This window comes from Curcuma longa, chromosome 7 (assembly GCF_044706935.1).
Source record: "Curcuma longa cultivar G26 ecotype Majalengka, Jawa Barat chromosome 7, ITB_CL_G26_1.1, whole genome shotgun sequence".
Lineage (NCBI taxonomy): Eukaryota > Viridiplantae > Streptophyta > Magnoliopsida > Zingiberales > Zingiberaceae > Curcuma > Curcuma longa.
The window spans coordinates 7,021,793-7,038,237 of NC_133867.1; the positions used below are offsets into that span (position 1 = coordinate 7,021,793).

Consider the following 16,445-nt stretch of genomic DNA (forward strand, 5'->3'; position numbering starts at 1 on the left):
TTAGGATAGGGTGAGTATTCGGTTAAAACCGAATCGAAAAAAGAATTAATCGAAAATCGAATAAATCGTTTCGAACCAACCGAACCGATCGAATAAAAAAAAATGAACAAACCGAACCGATATTTTATCGGTTAATTCGGTTTTCGACCGAATTAACCTAATTAACCGATTTTTTTTAATATTATAAAAATTTTACTAATAAATTAGAGATTTATACATTTATTTACTTAAACTTTATAAATTATTTTTTAAATTTAATTAATTCGGTTTATTCGGTGTAACCGAATAAGAAAATTTAAAACCGAAACCGAACCGAATTAACCGATTTTTTAAAAAAAATAACCGAACTTTCGAAATAACCGAACCGAATTAAAAATTCGGTTCGATTTGATTAGTTTATTCGGTTTAATCGAATTTTTGCTCACCCCTATTTATAGTTCGTTGGAAAAAAAAAAGAATGAGTTTATTTTTGTCTCTTTTTTCTTAAATTAAATAAATAGAGTAATACAAACAAATTAATGAATTCAATAATTTCTTCTTTTTCAAATTTTTTTAAAATTATATAATATATAAGAAATAAAAAAAAGGTCTACAAAGTCATAAAAAAATCAAAATAAAAAACAAAAACAGAAAAACACAGCAAAAACAGGAACAAAGATGAAGGTTGACTCAAGTTGGACTCGAGCTTAATAAGCCGTTGGATTTCCGTCAAATGGCGTTGACACGTGTCTTTCTCTCATTAGTAGACTCCACGTCATTTATTCCGGTGGCTGTGAGTCATACGACATCACGACGGTTCGGCACAGGTTAGCTATCCTACGTCGAGGTGCAGCGTTACGCTGCTACCCTTTATTACGGCGTCGGAGGGGCTTCGTTGGTGTCTCTCTCGCTATGGCCGAGTCACCGCGAGTTTCTGTCGGGTCGTCCGAAGTTCAGATTCCTCCCTTTTGAAGACGGCGTCGACATCGTCTGACCTGTCAGATTTCGTCAGCCGTCACCGCGTCGGCCTTCCTTCGCCATCGGCGCCGTGTCTGGCGTCTTGTTGCACCAATCCCACGGTCAGAGCACCTTCACTCTACAGGGAAGCTTCGGGTTACTATCCCTGTGCGGCACGCTACTCCCGCCGATAGCGGCGGCGGCACTCCCTCCGGGTACTCCGGCGCCTACGCCGCTAATGATTTCTCTGTCCGGCTCGAACGGACAGGTGATCGGTGGCGCTATGGTGAAGTTGATGGCTGCGGGGCCGTGCTCATTATGGCTGCTGCATTCTCCATCTCCGACGGCGATGCGGCAATCAAGGACGACGACGGCATCGTGCCCCTGGACCCCCAACGCACGCCCGCCCCCTTCCGCTCTCCACTGCACGCCTGCCCTCTCGCCTACCTTTCGTCGCACGCCCGCCCCGGCCTCTCTCCGCAAACGCTCCGCCTCTTGCCCGCGTCGCCCGCGCACGCCCGCCCCATTCTTTGATTTCTTGGTTGTCGCCCGCCCCATTCTTTGATTTCTTGGCCGCACCATTCTTTGATTTCTTAGCCGCCGCCTTTTGCCTGCCGCCCGTCGCCCGTCGCCCGTCGCCCGCCGCCCGCGCACGCTCACGCTCCGCCTCTTGCCCGCCGCGCCCGTCCGCCCCAAGATTTTATTTTTTTTCTTTACTTCCTTTTTCTCATCCAGTTACTTTTTACGTGTGATCAAACTGTTGTCGAACTGTTCTACAGTAGCTTACTGTAGAAATATATAACAAGCTCAAAGTTTCAGACTTTGGTATGATGTTATGCTAGGATATCGTACATTTTATTGGAAGATGAAGGTGTAACAGGTTCTACACTGTTTTTATTTTTAATTTTAGCTGATAAGGACCTGCTTTACAATAGTTGCATGTGGAAAAAATATATTGATCATGTTCATGCAGAAATTCTTTACAGATCAGTAACTGCCTAGTGTTTTATTAAACTTTAATCTGCAAAACTTTGCTATATTATGGTACAGTTGTCATTTGACATTTGTGACAAAGTTGTACACTGATATTCTATTTTTCTTAACATTTCTGCTTCCATGTTGTCAAGCTCATGCAAACTAGTTTTTCAGTCGAGAAAGGAAAAGATAATTTCCAAACAATAACAATGTACTGATGATTATTAGGGGTGAGTAAAAATTCGGTTAAATCGATTAAATCGAATCGAATTAAAAATTCAGTTCAGTTATTTCGGAAGTTCGGTTATTTTTTTAAAAAAAATCGATTAATTCGGTTCGATTTCGATTTTAAAATTTTTTATTCGGTAAAACCGAATTAATTAAATTAGAAAAATAATTTATAAATTTTAAATAAATAAATTTATAAATCCCTAATTCATTAATAAAATTTTTATAATATTTAAAAAAATTGGTTAATTCTTAATTGATAAAATATCGGTTCAGTTTGTTCAATTTTTATTATAAAATTCGGTCGGTTCGGTTGATTTGAAAAAAATTGATTTATTTAATTTTTGATTAATTCGGTTCATCAATTCAATTTTAATCGAATAATCATTTAGGATTAGAAGAAGGTTGATTTTGTTTTAATAATAAATAAATGGTTTCAATTATCGAACGGAGATTAAACTAAAGTAAACCGAGCCTGTTGGGAGAAACAAAACGGCAAACCTTTCTCGTAAAACCCTTGATCGCCGCCACCGCCGCTCACTTTCCTCCCTTCCTCCGCCTCGTCAGTAGCGTACTAGACGCCGCCGCCGCCGCCGGTCTTCTCTTGCGCCGCGAGGTCCCTGCAAGTTGCTCCCCATCTCTTGTCCTCCTCTCCGGACACTGCCACTGGCGACGCCATAGGAATCGGCCTTCCCTACCGTCCTCCTCACCGCAGATCTGCGTCGGCTCCGGGATTCTGAATCCGCGTCTTCTGCTTCTGGCCCGCTGCGCTGTCCCTCCCTCTGTGCGAACGTAAAGGCTCTCCTCTTCTCCAGCGAAGAGAATCACAGGCGAGTCGGTGACCCTCTACCTCCCTCCAATGGAACTTTGTGCTTGCTTTTCCTATTGGTGCATCTTTCATGTGGATATGCTGATCGCAGAACTCAACTCTATCGAGTACCAGCGAGTGGAGTTATACTTGTGCTTGTTTGTATTGTATCTTCCTCCAATTTTCTATATGTAACTGCTTTGCATTCCCAGGTAGATATTGCCTTTCTAACCCATCCCTTCTTTAGCAATTGAACTAGATCTAAATGAAAAAAAAATCATCACAGTAGCATGGTTCTCAACAATCCAGTTACCTTGTACTAGGCGTTGCATTTCCAGATCTATAGTTTCTATCGAGCCCATCCCTGCTTCGGAAATTAAACTAGATCCCAATGAACAACATCACAGTATCATAGCTCTCAACGAGTCATTTATTTTAATTAGAACCGGTTGTGTGAGAGAATATCCACCAGAGATAGCTTTAAACTCTAGATAACTGACTTTTGTTAGCAGGTGAGTAGGTAGCCTTCCTCCATTTGCTTCATTTTGTGTTAACTGCCTTTGAATATTGATCATGAATTTCTAAGTTTCCTTATGCAATCCCCTCTCACCTGATTTCTAGGTTGATCTCCACAATTGGGTTTACACTTTCTTGCTTGCTTTAATCTTGGGAAATTTGAAGTCTCCATCTAGTTACTTTTTATCTTCTCCCCTTGATTGGATTAGGTGTGACTTTGATTAATAGACTCACTTTTGAGTCATTTTCTTTTGCAAATACTTGAATAAATTTTAAAATTTGTATAATTATTGAAAGTTTAATTATTTTTCATTCGTTTTTATGACAAATATGATAATAAGAATGGATGTTCGAATTCATTTTTTTTAATTTCATTCGTTGTAGAAAATAAGAATAAAATAGTTTATTCATTAATTTATCTATCATTCCAAGATCTATCAGCCAACTTATCTATTCAAGGAAAGTGTTCTAATGTCATCTCAAATCAATTTTTTCTTTACAAGTGCAGCCAACAAACAGTACCCTTTTTTTTTTTTGATAAAAATGCATTTATTTATTTCTGATTTCTTTCTCATTTATAGGCATTTGCTTCGAGCCAAGTGAAATTGCCCTAATTGAACTACCACTCTGACGACAAGGTCGACAAACGATCACCTACTAAAGTGCTTCTTGCCTTGTTCTTCTCTCTCCTTATCACTATAACCCCAAGTAACCATCAGCCAGATGAATGCAATGCCATCAGATTCTGCATCAACAAGCTTTGTCGATAGAGTCGTCGTATGTTTTTCATTAGATTCTTCTTGCATTTGCCTTTCTCTTTCTTTGTAGTCCACCTATTGCTAATACCAGGGTTCTCAGGTTCCAGGCGACCATGTTTTGGATCTTACCGTAATGGCTAACCAGACCATCAAATTGGGGGCAGGGCTGCGTCAGGTGCTATTATTTTCTTTGCAATTTTGAATTTTGTCTTTTGTTTTGTCTTTTATGTTATTGGTTCTTCTCCATCTTATAAAGTAAAAAAAAAAATCTCTTTTTTTGATCTGACATACAGGATGGTGATACAATATCGGTCATGAAGGCTGGGAAGTTGAGAATTTCAAAGCCCAATAAGTATTGGGTTGAAAGCTCTCACAAAAGGGTGAGTAGATTTTTTTTGTCTATATTTTCTAATTGGTGGGTAATAAGTCAATGTGTCTTAACAGCATTATTTTTTGATGATAAAACTAGTCTCTGATGGATAATGGTGCGTAACTCTGTTTCTTAATGCTAGTCTTTGAAAGGAGTTGGTCTAATTTTATGTGAGAGATGTATTGCATTTGTAGATTTATTATTTGCAATTAATGCACCAATTGTCCATATGTATTTATGTTGTGAATGAGTTTTGAACTTACCTTTTGTCGTTCTCTGTCGAGCCTGCCTAAATATTGTAGTATACTGTTGCAGTATGTGCCTTGTGTGGAAGATACAGTTCTCGGCATTGTGGTGGATTCTAAATTTGATGTAAGTATAATGCAAAATTTGCACCTTTTTCCATATGCAGAATTCATAGGTTTTCTTTGTGGTAATGTTAAAATCTTTTCGTTCTAGATTCTGATGAATACTCTAAATAATCAATAGCTATCTCACTGGCGGAACATTTCAAATAGCTCACTGAATATTTGATATACTTTGTCCCTATGACTGTAAAGTTACTTTATGGTTAAACAAAAATTTTTCTTTGCAATTTCAAATTTTCTCTCAAGGTAAGAGAGGCGGAGGCTTACAGAGCCTTTTATTTGATGAATAAGAGGCATCAGCCAAGCTTTTTTTTTCGTGCATCACTCGAACTTATTAGGCAAATGTAAATTATGCTATCAAATAATGTGTTTGGTTATGCAGTAGTTCAATTCTTTAGCAATATGATCATTTTTCAGAACTTTTTGGTTGACATAAAAGCTCCTATGCTGGGTTTGCTTCCTGTTCTCGCATTTGAGGGTGGAACTCGAAGAAACATACCCAAGTTTGAGGTACATAACCCTTCAATTTTGTTCTTTTTGGCTAATTTTGATTCCGAACATCAATGTCAATATAGTCGACAATGATTTTAATATAAACTCTTTATAGATGAAATTTCTGATCCTTAATCTTCTTTTTTTCCTCTCTCATTTCAAGTTGTACAATTGGTGGTATGACGTTAAAGGGTCCCCCGTTTGAGCCGCATGTGCGGCCTAGGTGGATTTTGAAAGGGCCCGCATAGCGACCACATATGTTCACACATGACATATGCTGTCTAGTAACACAAAAAATCTCCACTTATATCAATTTGGGTTAAACCAGATCGACAATTATATTTCATTGCAAATGATAAATACTTTAGGTGCCAATATAATTATTTTTTAATATTTTAATGCTAACTGTTCATGCTCTCGATAACGAAATTTATGTTGAAAATACATGCTTGGCTTAAAGAGTTTGAGGTATTGGTGCAGATTGGTACTCTACTATATGTCAGAGTGGTCAAAGCTAACAACACCATGAATCCTGAACTTTCTTGCATGGATGGTATACTCTCTTTTACTTTGATACTTGTATATCACGGTCATCTCGGATTGCGAACTACTGATTCGCGGCATTCTATTGCTTGTATGTTCAACTCGCTGGTGTCCGTAAACAGAGACAGGGAAAGCTGCTGAGTTTGGCCCACTCAAAGATGGCTACATGTTCGAAACCTCGACTGGCTTAGCACGCATGTGAGGAAACACAAACCTGAATTTCTCGGTTGCGAGCGGTTTCAGTTATTCGCAGGTTGTATATCATCTTTCTCCCTTATCAGGTTGCTAAGTTCTCCACCCTGCCCGGTTCTTGAAGCTCTCGGGAAGAGTTTGTCCTATGAAATTGCCATTGGTATAAACGGCCGTGTCTGGGTACTACACCCTCACCGTTTTCATGTTTTACACTCTCGATTCTCGAATTGTTCGTTCCCGTTAATTTATCGACAATTGTCGCTGAACCGCAGGTAAACGCTGCCTCCCCATCGACAGTCATTCTGGTGTCGAACGCAATCATGAATTCAGAGTTTTTGAGTGGCACGCAGCAAAAGATCATGGTGGAGAAACTCATGAAGAGACTTCAGTGATGGTTTAGTGCTTCTTGTTAATGTTGTTTTGTGCCCTTTTTTCTTGGTCTAGCTCACTATGCCTATGAACCTAAACAGGAAAGTTGTTCCATACGGTTTGACAAATTTCTTATCGATATGTTGTTTCATATGCGATTTGTTGCTTTGATTTATCTTAAGTGAGTTTTGTAATTTGATATGTTGGTTCATATGCGATTCTTTGCTTGGATTTATCTTAGGTGAGTTTTGTAATTTATTCATACAATTACAAGTATAGCTTATATGGCTAGAACTTATATTGTCATGCATTTTTAATATATTAGAGATAATTTGTATGATAGTAAAAATAATATAAATAAAATTAAAAAAAGTGACTTATTTCAATGAATAAATTTTAATGTTTAAATTATCATTATTCATCATTTCACCAATTTCTTTAACCATAATTTTTTGAAATTTTAGTAACACATTTTATAGACAATTATTTGTACAAATTTGATGGACTATGTCACCCCAGCGATTACAAATTTGATGGACTATGGACAAACATAGTTAAACTTGGACAAATTTTTATGATATATGTCATTTATTAATTAATATAATTAATCTTTATAAAAAATATTCTATAAAATTATAAAAATAATATTTTAAATCTTAATCACGAGATGTCTCTGTGACATCAACACTCCCTTTTATCTAAAAATTTTATCGAACTGTTTAAATCGAAATTGAATAAATTAATTTTTTTTAATCATACTGATTAAACTTTAATTAAAAAATTCAAATAAATTAAATGAATAAAATATCAATTAAAATCAATCAAAAATTAAAATAATTAAATTTTTGATTAAATCGAGATTCGAAGTCAAATTCGAATTAATAGATTTAATAAAAAGATACTATATCATTTTAATTTTTTAATATATAGTATTTTATGATAATAAAAAAATAAGGAAAGTCCAAATAAAGTGATTTAGTTTATAATTATAAAACAATTAAAAAAATTTTGGGATAATTACTAGTTCCGAATTGTATTAGGGCTTAAACAATAAAATATTTTATAATTTTAATTTCTCCTCCAATAAATATTATATTATATGAGTACATTTAAAACAATTAATTCTATTTAAGTTAGATTAATAAATTTTCCAAATAAACAAAATAGTTTATCTAAATAAATAGCTGGGGAACAAGGAGCGACTCCGCAAACGCCACCGCGGGCGGCGGCGGCGGCGGCCCGGCCGCGGCGGAGTCTCCATGAATTATTCTGACTTTCGCAGCGGAGGCGGAGGCGGTGGGTCTCCGCAGCCTTGTGCCCATTGCTGCGAGCGGAGCAGAGCAGGGACTGAGCTTCTGCTCCGCTCGCCCCGGAAAACACCTACCACCATCCCCACCGCCACGGACGCGCGTCGCTTCGCGTGCCCCGCCCCACGCGGACCGCGCCGGCGTACGCTCCCCTCAAGCTCTAAGAACCAACGCGCCCCTTGCCTGCCCTATTCATGACGTTATCTGGATCACTGGATGGATGGCGATCGCGTGCTAGGGTTCCTTCCTGTTCCCCCAAATCTTATTTTCACTGTATTTTTTTTCCTATTTAAGCTTCCCCTGAGCTTCGGATTGGATCTTCTGTGACCACTCCTTCTCATTCCCGATTTCAAAAAGGAAGCTTTTTGACCGGAGATCGAGTAGCCAGGGAACAAAATTTCCCTTTTGCGCTGTATTTCTGGTGTTAGATCTTGGCGGAAGGAACGGGGATGGAGGCGGAGCGGCGGCGTTGGGAGCGGCGGGCGGATTTCTTGCAGAGCGTCAATCTCAAGTATGTGAAAAGTACCATTACTTGGTCACCCACTTGCTTACCCTGTTGCTGGTCCCGCTGATGGCGGCGATCCTGCTGGAGGCGGCGCGGACCGACCTCGACGAGCTCCGCCGCCTCTGGCTCCACCTCAAGTACAACCTCGTGAGCGGGCTGGCGTGCTCCGCGTTCCTCGTCTTCGGCACCGCCGTCTACGTCATGACCCGCCCCCGCCCGGTCTACCTCGTCGATTTCGCCTGCCACCGGCCGCCGCCCGAGCTGAAGGCGTCGTTCCGGTGGTTCGTGCAGCGCTCGCAGCTCTGCGGAAGGTTCGACGAGTCGGTGCTCGAGTTCCAGCGGCGGATCCTGGAGCGCTCCGGCCTCGGGCAAGATACTTGCTTGCCCATCGCGCTGCACTACTCGCCGCCTCGGCCCTCCATGGCCGCCGCCCGCGAGGAGGCCGAGCAGGCCATGTTCGGTGCGCTCGATTCGCTCTTCCGGAACACCGGCGTGAAGATCAGGGACGTCGGGGTTCTCGTCGTCAACTGCGGCCTCTTCAACCCGACCCCGTCGCTCTCCGCCATGATCGTCAACCGCTACAAGCTCCGCAGCAACGTCAGGAGCTTCAACCTCGCCGGCATGGGCTGCAGCGCTGGCGTCATCGCCGTCGACCTCGCGCGCGACCTCCTCCAGGTCCACCGCGCCACCTACGCGGTGGTGGTCAGCACCGAGAACATCACCCAGAACTGGTACTTCGGCAACCGCAAGTCGATGCTGATCCCCAACTGCCTCTTCCGCGTCGGCGCCGCCGCGGTGCTGCTCTCCAACCACTCCGCCGACCGCCGGCGCGCCAAGTACAAGCTCTTGCACGTCGTCCGCACCCACCGCGGCGCCGACGACAAGGCCTTCCGCTGCGTGTACCAGGAGCAGGACGAGGCCGGCATCGTCGGCGTCTCGCTGTCCAAGGACCTCATGGCCATCGCCGGCGAGGCGCTCAAGGTCAACATCACCACCCTCGCCCCCCTCGTCCTCCCCGTCAGCGAGCAGCTCCTCTTCTTCGCCACCCTCCTCGCCAAGAAACTATTCGCCGCGAAGTTGAAGCCTTACACCCCGGACTTCAAGCTCGCCTTCGACCACTTCTGCATCCACGCCGGCGGCCGCGCCGTGATCGACGAGCTGGAGAAGAACCTCCATCTCCGCCCCGCCCACGTCGAGGCTTCCCGGATGGCGCTCCACCGCTTCGGCAACACCTCCTCCAGCTCCATATGGTACGAGCTCTCCTACACAGAGGCGAAGGGCCGGATGCGAAAGGGCCACCGCCTCTGGCAGATCGCCTTCGGCAGCGGCTTCAAGTGCAACAGCGCCGTCTGGCAGGCGCTCCGGCATGTCGAGCCCTCGCCGGATTCTCCATGGGAGGGCTGCATCGACTGCTACCCAGTCGAAATCATCGACGCCTTTCCTCTCGCAGATCACAAGGACTCAAATTGACCGATTGTGCAGACCTTCGTCGTTCCCTCTATCATCAGCATCTAATCTTCAGAGTTCATCTGCAAGAACAAAGTGATTGCCATTGTTGTTGCGTGTTTTACTCGTGTGGATTGAAGAGGAATACGGTTTCACTTTGCTCCTTTGGAAAATCAATCTGCCTAAAAAGTTTTCGTCTCCATGATCTTCAAATTATTCCAACAATTTAACAGCAATTCATCATTTTCGATTTGCTTTGGCTTTTGATTGTTATACACATCATGATGTGTTTGGACAGGTAAGGATCTGGAGAGAAATGCTATGCTATGCCACATCCGCGATCCATCGCTGCTATTGCCGTCCTCGCTATGCCGTCCGGCCACCGTCGGCCTCTCCCTTGAGCGCGATCGACGCGTAGTTCGCCGGCGCTCCGCCCGGCATCGGATTCCGACCGGATAGTGGTCGGAATTCGACGTAATTTGGTCGGAAACAGCCATCCCCACTGCGCGGTCACTGTCGACAGCGATCGAGTCGGATTCCGGCCGAATCGCGATCGGAGACCGATCGAGGAAGGGCCAACGTCGCACGTTGATCCTTCCTCGGCCGGTCTCCGGCCACGATTCGGTCGGAATCCGGCCCGATCGCGCCACTACCGTGGCGCAGCCATTGTCGACGGCGATCGGGCCGGATTCTGACCGAATCGCAGCCGGAGACCGGTCGAGGAAGGACCGGCGTTCCTCGGACGCCGGTCTTTCCTCGACGCTGGTCCTTCCTCGGCCGATCACGATTCGATTGGAATCTGACCGACCGACAATGGACGCAATGGGGGCGACTGGACCAAATTACACCAGACACTATCCGGCCGAAATTCGACGCTGGGGCCGAGTGGCGCATCGATCGCGCTCGAGACAGCGGCCGGCGATAGTCGGACGGCATGGCGACGGTGAATCGCAGGTGTCGCACATAGGTCGTGCAGCACGGGTCGCGCAACATAGCAATTTCAAGGATCTGGATATTTAAATTATATATAAAAAATGATAAGATTTTGTTAAGATATGCTCTCATGATCTTTATATATAAAAAAAGATTTGCCTTGATTATTCAGTGATGCCGGTTCATGTGGTTGCATGGTCTCTAATCTCAAGTTCCATCTAATTGGCAGTTTGTTCATGCTTTCTGTTCTCTTGTTTAAAATAAAAATGCAAATAGGACTGACCGAATCAAACTGATTGATAATGCATCATAAAAAATTGAAATACAATTAAACAAATTGAACTAATATAAAATCGATTAATTCAATCGATTAACATTGTAATTTATATCGATGGTTTAGGGTTTAAAGTTAGAGATTGATTTCGGGACCCTATGATTTGAGAATTGGCTGATTTGCTCCTGGGACATAACTGAGTTGGTTACGATGAAACAGATTTGCAGAACATGACAAGGGTTCGAATCTCGACGAAATCAAGTAATACCCTCCTCCGTCGTGACCAATTGCAGTTTCTCGATTTACTTCCTCATAGATGGTTGTGAGACCGACCGTATAGGACCGTTAAGGTGACGGATTTTATCTTTTGTAGAAGAGAATTGGATAATTGAACTAAGAGTAAAGTTTATCGTCAATTGGGTAATCTCGTCTACTACATCATGATTTGCAAGTTCCCCTCTCACGGGGATGAGAAAATATATTCCCCGCGCTATCCATCAAATGAAGAAGTGCTTGTTTATGTCAAAAAAAAAAAAAAAAATTTCAATTTCTTTTCGCAAAAATATTTTATGTAAAATTGACGGTTTAGCTCAACCCTAAATATAAAACAATAACAAAAACAAAAATAAAAAAGTAGTTGGGCCATATTTTTCCAAAAGAACAATGATTTGAAGGCGATTAACTACCAAACTCCACCATCCTCAATCACTCAATTGCTATCACTATTAGTAACAAGTAGGTCACTTGTATTTTCCCATAGACACACACAAATTGTGACATTTTTGTTTGATGTTCTTATTATTCTCTCATGCTCCACAAAATCCTTTGGAAAAATAACATAGTTCAACTCGAAGTCCATTAATTAATCCTCAAACAACGCTCCATCCCACTCAGCACACTTTTACTTTCAAAAATATTTTTTTTAATATTATTAGGGCATCCACGCTATCGGATATTTCATCCAAATATTTATGATCTCCACATCCACATCATCAATCAAATATTTCTTACTTCAAATATCCCAACTTTCACAATCAAATATACCACAAATCAAATATTTATAGATCCCACCTATTATCTCTATCTCACCTATTATATTATTTTTTATAATAAAATAATTAAAAATTAACGGATAAAACTTTTTGCCTGATGATTTCAAATCTCCTCATAAATATCCCCTTCAATAGGGAATATTTGATAGTAGGGGATATTTCTTCAAATATCTCCATCAAATACCTCCTATTGGAGATGCCCTTATAGTAACCTCCATCCCACCTCAGTATATTTTTATTTTCAAAAATATCTTTTTATCAATATTATTATAATAACTATGAAATCATAATTATTATATAATAGTCAATATTATATTATAACAGTTATACTACTATACAAATAGTAATTGCTATAATTATATAATTGTAACAATTATAAATTTATAACTACTATAATTATATAATAATTAAGAGATCATAATTAATATAACTATAATATCATTGAAAATAAAGATATTTTAAATATGATCTTTATAATATCATTGAAAATAAAAATAGATTGGGAAGATGTTATTTTGATAATAAATGAAAAAAAAATATCTTTTGAAATTTCAATGAAATTTTACACTTTACTTGCAATAATTAAAAAGTGTTTTGAATAAAAAGTGTCTTAATTAAAAAGTGTCTTGAATAAATTCTTTATAGTGATCGATTCTACCGCCAAAACGGTTTCATAGTAAAAAAAAAAAACCCCAAAAGGATTTTTTGAAGGCACGGTACCACTATGTTGATAAGAGCCTACTATTGAAACAACATCTCAATCAACAAGTACATATTGCTAAGAGGACTCAAATCCGAAACTCCATAACATGCATTTCCATGCTTACCACTTGCAATAAGTCAAATTTTATTTTGATAATAAATAAAAAAGGGCATCTTTTGGAATTTCAATGAAATTTTACACTTTACTTGCAAAATATTTAACTTCGCCTACAAGCTAAATAATTAGTTAAGCCACAAACCAAAGAGATTATGATAGAATAATAATAATAATTTATTTTTATAATCAGAACCTTAAAATTAAAAAAAATAAAATAGTAATCATGTGAAACAGGATATTTATTATTTATAAGGGAGGTAGATGTGTCCTTTCCGCATTCTGTTTATTATTAAATTCGCTTTTATTCTCTTCCCTCGTTGAGCACGAAAGAGTCGAATTGATCGAGGAAGCGAAGACTACGAGGAAACGACTCCCTCGCCCTCGATCGCTTCGCGTCCAATGGAGGAATCCGGGAGCTCCGGCGGCGGAGGCTCCGCCGTTTCGCGGGAATCTCTCGTCAGCGAAGGAGTGCCGTCGGCGTCCACCGCCGTCGCCGCTCGCTTCGGCGACTACGCCAAGGTATTCGGCGATCTCGAAGGTTCGTGCTCCATCCCCTTCCTCGACCTCCCGTCCGCCTTCGACGGCCTCGACGACGCCCCTCCCGGAACCCTCGCCTACTCCGAGGTCTTCGGCGCTTCGTACGGCGAGTTGTTTGCTGAACCAGAAGAGGCCTCTTCTTCGGATCCAAGGGCAAGGTGTGTCCATCCTCCCTTTCTTAAGCGTTTGTGATTGATGTAGGCTGTTGAGTCGATTCCCAGAAAAGTCTCATTTTGGTGTGATTCTGGAGTCGATTTCCATTCTTAGATGAGATTTTTTGCTTTGCAAGTGTAGTTCTGTGTGCCATCCTAGAGGATTAGGCCCTGTTGGTTCCTTGGTGGAAGGGAATTGGGTGAGAAATTGGATGGCATTGTTCTTTGACCTTTTAGGGCAAGCGAGGTATCGAATTGGATTGCACAGACTACTGGTTTCGTGGTCTTTGAAGAACATTGTTTTGGTTTGGAGTTGTCGGCAGCATCATGAACTTATCACCTCACTAGAATGACAATGCTAAGTTAATTAAATTTTCTTTAATATTTCTCGTAAGATATGAAATTATAATAAATGAAGGGAATCCTAAGGCAAAGATAAAATAGGATAAGAATATGTATCATAGGATAAGACCTGTGTATGATAGACTTTTCCTTGAGATCCGAAATTCTATATTGCCAGGAATTTCATGTATTAGACTGCCTATTTTATAAAATTATAATAAATACATACATAAAAAGAAAAAGATCAAGAAGATTTAATTAATAATGATAAAATTTATTTAAATATATATAATGATATAGTGATAGAATGACATACAAAAATCTATATAATTGAGTGAGATAAAATTTAATTATTATATATATAGTTTTTATATCCTACGCGTCTTATAATGCGCGACTCGTCTGCGACAGAAGATTCAAGACGTCCAAAATAGTAACAATATAATTATTTATTTTATTTTTTTTGGCTTACAAATAAATCATTTAAGATTTTTCTTTTAGAGTTTAGAGATTGAGTTATAATATTAAGCACAAAAAAATTTTAAAATAAAAAATTTTAGTTGCTCATGGAGTGTGTCGGATAAAAAGTGCGAGATAACAACCCGACATACTTTGTGTGCAATTAAATTTTTTTATGCTAAATATTATAACTCAATCCCTAAATCCTAAAGGGAAAATTTTAAATGATTTTATCATAAGTAAAAATAAATAAATAAAAAATAAAAAATTATATTGTTACTATTTCAAACATCCAAGAACACTTTCGAACGCTCTTCTATCACTTATTATCACGAATTATAAAGCAAGCAGGATATTAAAACTATATATATATATATCAATTTACTTCTTCCAAGTAATCTTCATTTGCACTAAGGATCTTCTTCATCCTAACTATTTAAAGTATGATTGATAGGTTAGATGAAACTTGTTCCTCTCTTGAGCTTCATATACAAGCATAGTTATATCACTACTAATATTCAAATCAATTAAATTAAATCCTATTAAACTCAAGTTAATTACATACATTGTGCTTCAAATAGATTCAATTGTTTTAAAGTTTTCTTTAGTCTATGTCTTTAATAGTAATGAATTCAACTGTTTTAATTATAGATTTTATTAGTCGTCTTTGTATATATTAATACTATCTCAATAGTCATGTTGTCTCCTTATTTTTGTTTATCAGAAAAACCACTGAGGAATCAACTAGCAGCCATCAGACAATGCTAGACTTCAAAATCTTCTCCCCTTCACAGTTTCATGGGAATCATATGACAATGGCTTATGAAGAAGGTGACTCATCGTCATCGAACTCCATTGTCGATAACCTCTCTACACAACCCAATGTGTCGTATAGTAAGGCTGGACAAGGAATCAGAGAGGGCATTTCAAGTGAAAGAATACATGTAACTCAACTTCACACTGCTTCCACATCAAGTCTTGTGACCGGCGGAACTGCAGACGGTTCGCATACGACTTCGAATGATCGTATGCGTAACGTGAAACGCCAACAGAAGTCACCGACATCCTCTTCTACTACTTCAAAGACCTCAGAGAATTACTCAAAAGCAGATCAGAAACACTCCATCAGTAAGCATTCTGTCGTCGAAAACAATAGCGCAACCGCAAGCTATTCTTCATGTTCGTCTAGTAGTTTCACATTAAGTGGGGATCTGTCGTCCTCTGATACTACCGATATGACTGTGTCTAGTGTCGGTCTTCGACGACAACCCACACAAGTGCCACTTACATTTGAGGAAGTAAGCATGTTCAAACCCATTTCTATTTGAAAAACCTTCCATGTTAACCATGAGGATGAGACTCATCAAGGCTCACTGCTGGTTTTATCAATTTGCAGGTCAATGTTATGTCTGGTGCCGAGGCATCGGATGCTCTCGTAAAAGCCATGGAATTTGCACAAGCTAGACTAAAGATTGCGAAAAGCTCGTTGGAGAAACGGCATCAAAATCTTCAGAAGAACAAGAAGCTAGGGCAATAGCCATATGCAAAACATGAAGAAGGAGCTTTTCTGGGGCAGGAAAGCTCTGATGAAATGCGAGTTTCTTCGATGAATGAAGAAGTGATGCTTTTGGATGAAGAAGATGCAATAGATGATAAATCTGCAAACAATGTGAGAAAGGGAATGGGAAGGGACCATGGTGACTGCAAATTGATTGAAGATGTATTTGATGGAGGAAGATACTGCACGGAGAGAAATATAATAACAAAGGAACCCAAACAAGTCTAGAAAGATGATGAGTGAGGAAGAAAGAAGAAGAAGAGTGGCCAGGAAGGAGGAATTTTCTTTTGTTTTGTCAATATTGAAGGAAGAAGGAGCAAAGTCAGAGATCTTTTCTATATATAAATTGTTACAAGTGTCTAGTCTCCAAATAATAATAATGATTTCTCAATGAAGAAAATGTAAAATATAATAGGAATAATAAAGATTTTTCGAATTTTAATTTCTAGTCTGCATCTTGCATTGCATTATGGTTGTTAATAGAAGTTTGTATTATTCTGTCTCA

The 16,445-nt window shown here is 40.0% G+C and overlaps 2 protein-coding genes and 1 pseudogene across 3 annotated transcripts; all 3 read left to right on the forward strand.

Annotated features, from left to right (window-relative positions):
• Positions 1-4,048: 4,048 nt before the first annotated feature.
• On the forward strand, positions 4,049-6,663 carry LOC141831383 (uncharacterized). 2 transcript variants are annotated; one of them, XM_074718738.1, is made up of 9 exons: positions 4,049-4,240; positions 4,322-4,396; positions 4,515-4,601; positions 4,907-4,963; positions 5,377-5,469; positions 5,932-6,004; positions 6,117-6,192; positions 6,276-6,366; positions 6,459-6,663. In XM_074718738.1, exons 1-9 carry the CDS (start codon positions 4,187-4,189, stop codon positions 6,576-6,578), a joined length of 726 nt encoding a protein of 241 aa, XP_074574839.1. In that variant the 5' UTR covers positions 4,049-4,186; the 3' UTR covers positions 6,579-6,663. The 2 variants fall into 2 exon arrangements, with proteins under 2 accessions (XP_074574839.1, XP_074574840.1); XM_074718739.1 differs by having other exon boundaries at positions 4,205-4,240; positions 4,329-4,396.
• A 1,093-nt stretch (positions 6,664-7,756) lies between these two features.
• LOC141831381 (3-ketoacyl-CoA synthase 4-like) lies at positions 7,757-10,011 on the forward strand (annotated as a pseudogene).
• A 3,232-nt stretch (positions 10,012-13,243) lies between these two features.
• Positions 13,244-16,352, forward strand: LOC141831382 (uncharacterized). Its single transcript, XM_074718737.1, has 3 exons — positions 13,244-13,587; positions 15,107-15,680; positions 15,779-16,352. Exons 1-3 carry the CDS (start codon positions 13,292-13,294, stop codon positions 15,917-15,919), a joined length of 1,011 nt encoding a protein of 336 aa, XP_074574838.1. The 5' UTR covers positions 13,244-13,291; the 3' UTR covers positions 15,920-16,352.
• Positions 16,353-16,445: the final 93 nt, after the last annotated feature.

Excerpts from the sequence above, each read along its gene's own strand:
- LOC141831383 (XM_074718738.1), top strand. The coding sequence starts at position 4,187 with ATGAATGCAATGCCATCAGATTCTGCATCAACAAGCTTTGTCGATAGA. Across the intron at positions 4,964-5,376 it reads TGGTGGATTCTAAATTTGAT|AACTTTTTGGTTGACATAAA; the intron begins GTAAGTATAATG and ends ATCATTTTTCAG. Across the intron at positions 6,005-6,116 it reads TGAACTTTCTTGCATGGATG|AGACAGGGAAAGCTGCTGAG; the intron begins GTATACTCTCTT and ends GTCCGTAAACAG.
- LOC141831382 (XM_074718737.1), top strand. The coding sequence starts at position 13,292 with ATGGAGGAATCCGGGAGCTCCGGCGGCGGAGGCTCCGCCGTTTCGCGG. Across the intron at positions 13,588-15,106 it reads TCTTCGGATCCAAGGGCAAG|AAAAACCACTGAGGAATCAA; the intron begins GTGTGTCCATCC and ends TTTGTTTATCAG. Across the intron at positions 15,681-15,778 it reads TGCCACTTACATTTGAGGAA|GTCAATGTTATGTCTGGTGC; the intron begins GTAAGCATGTTC and ends ATCAATTTGCAG.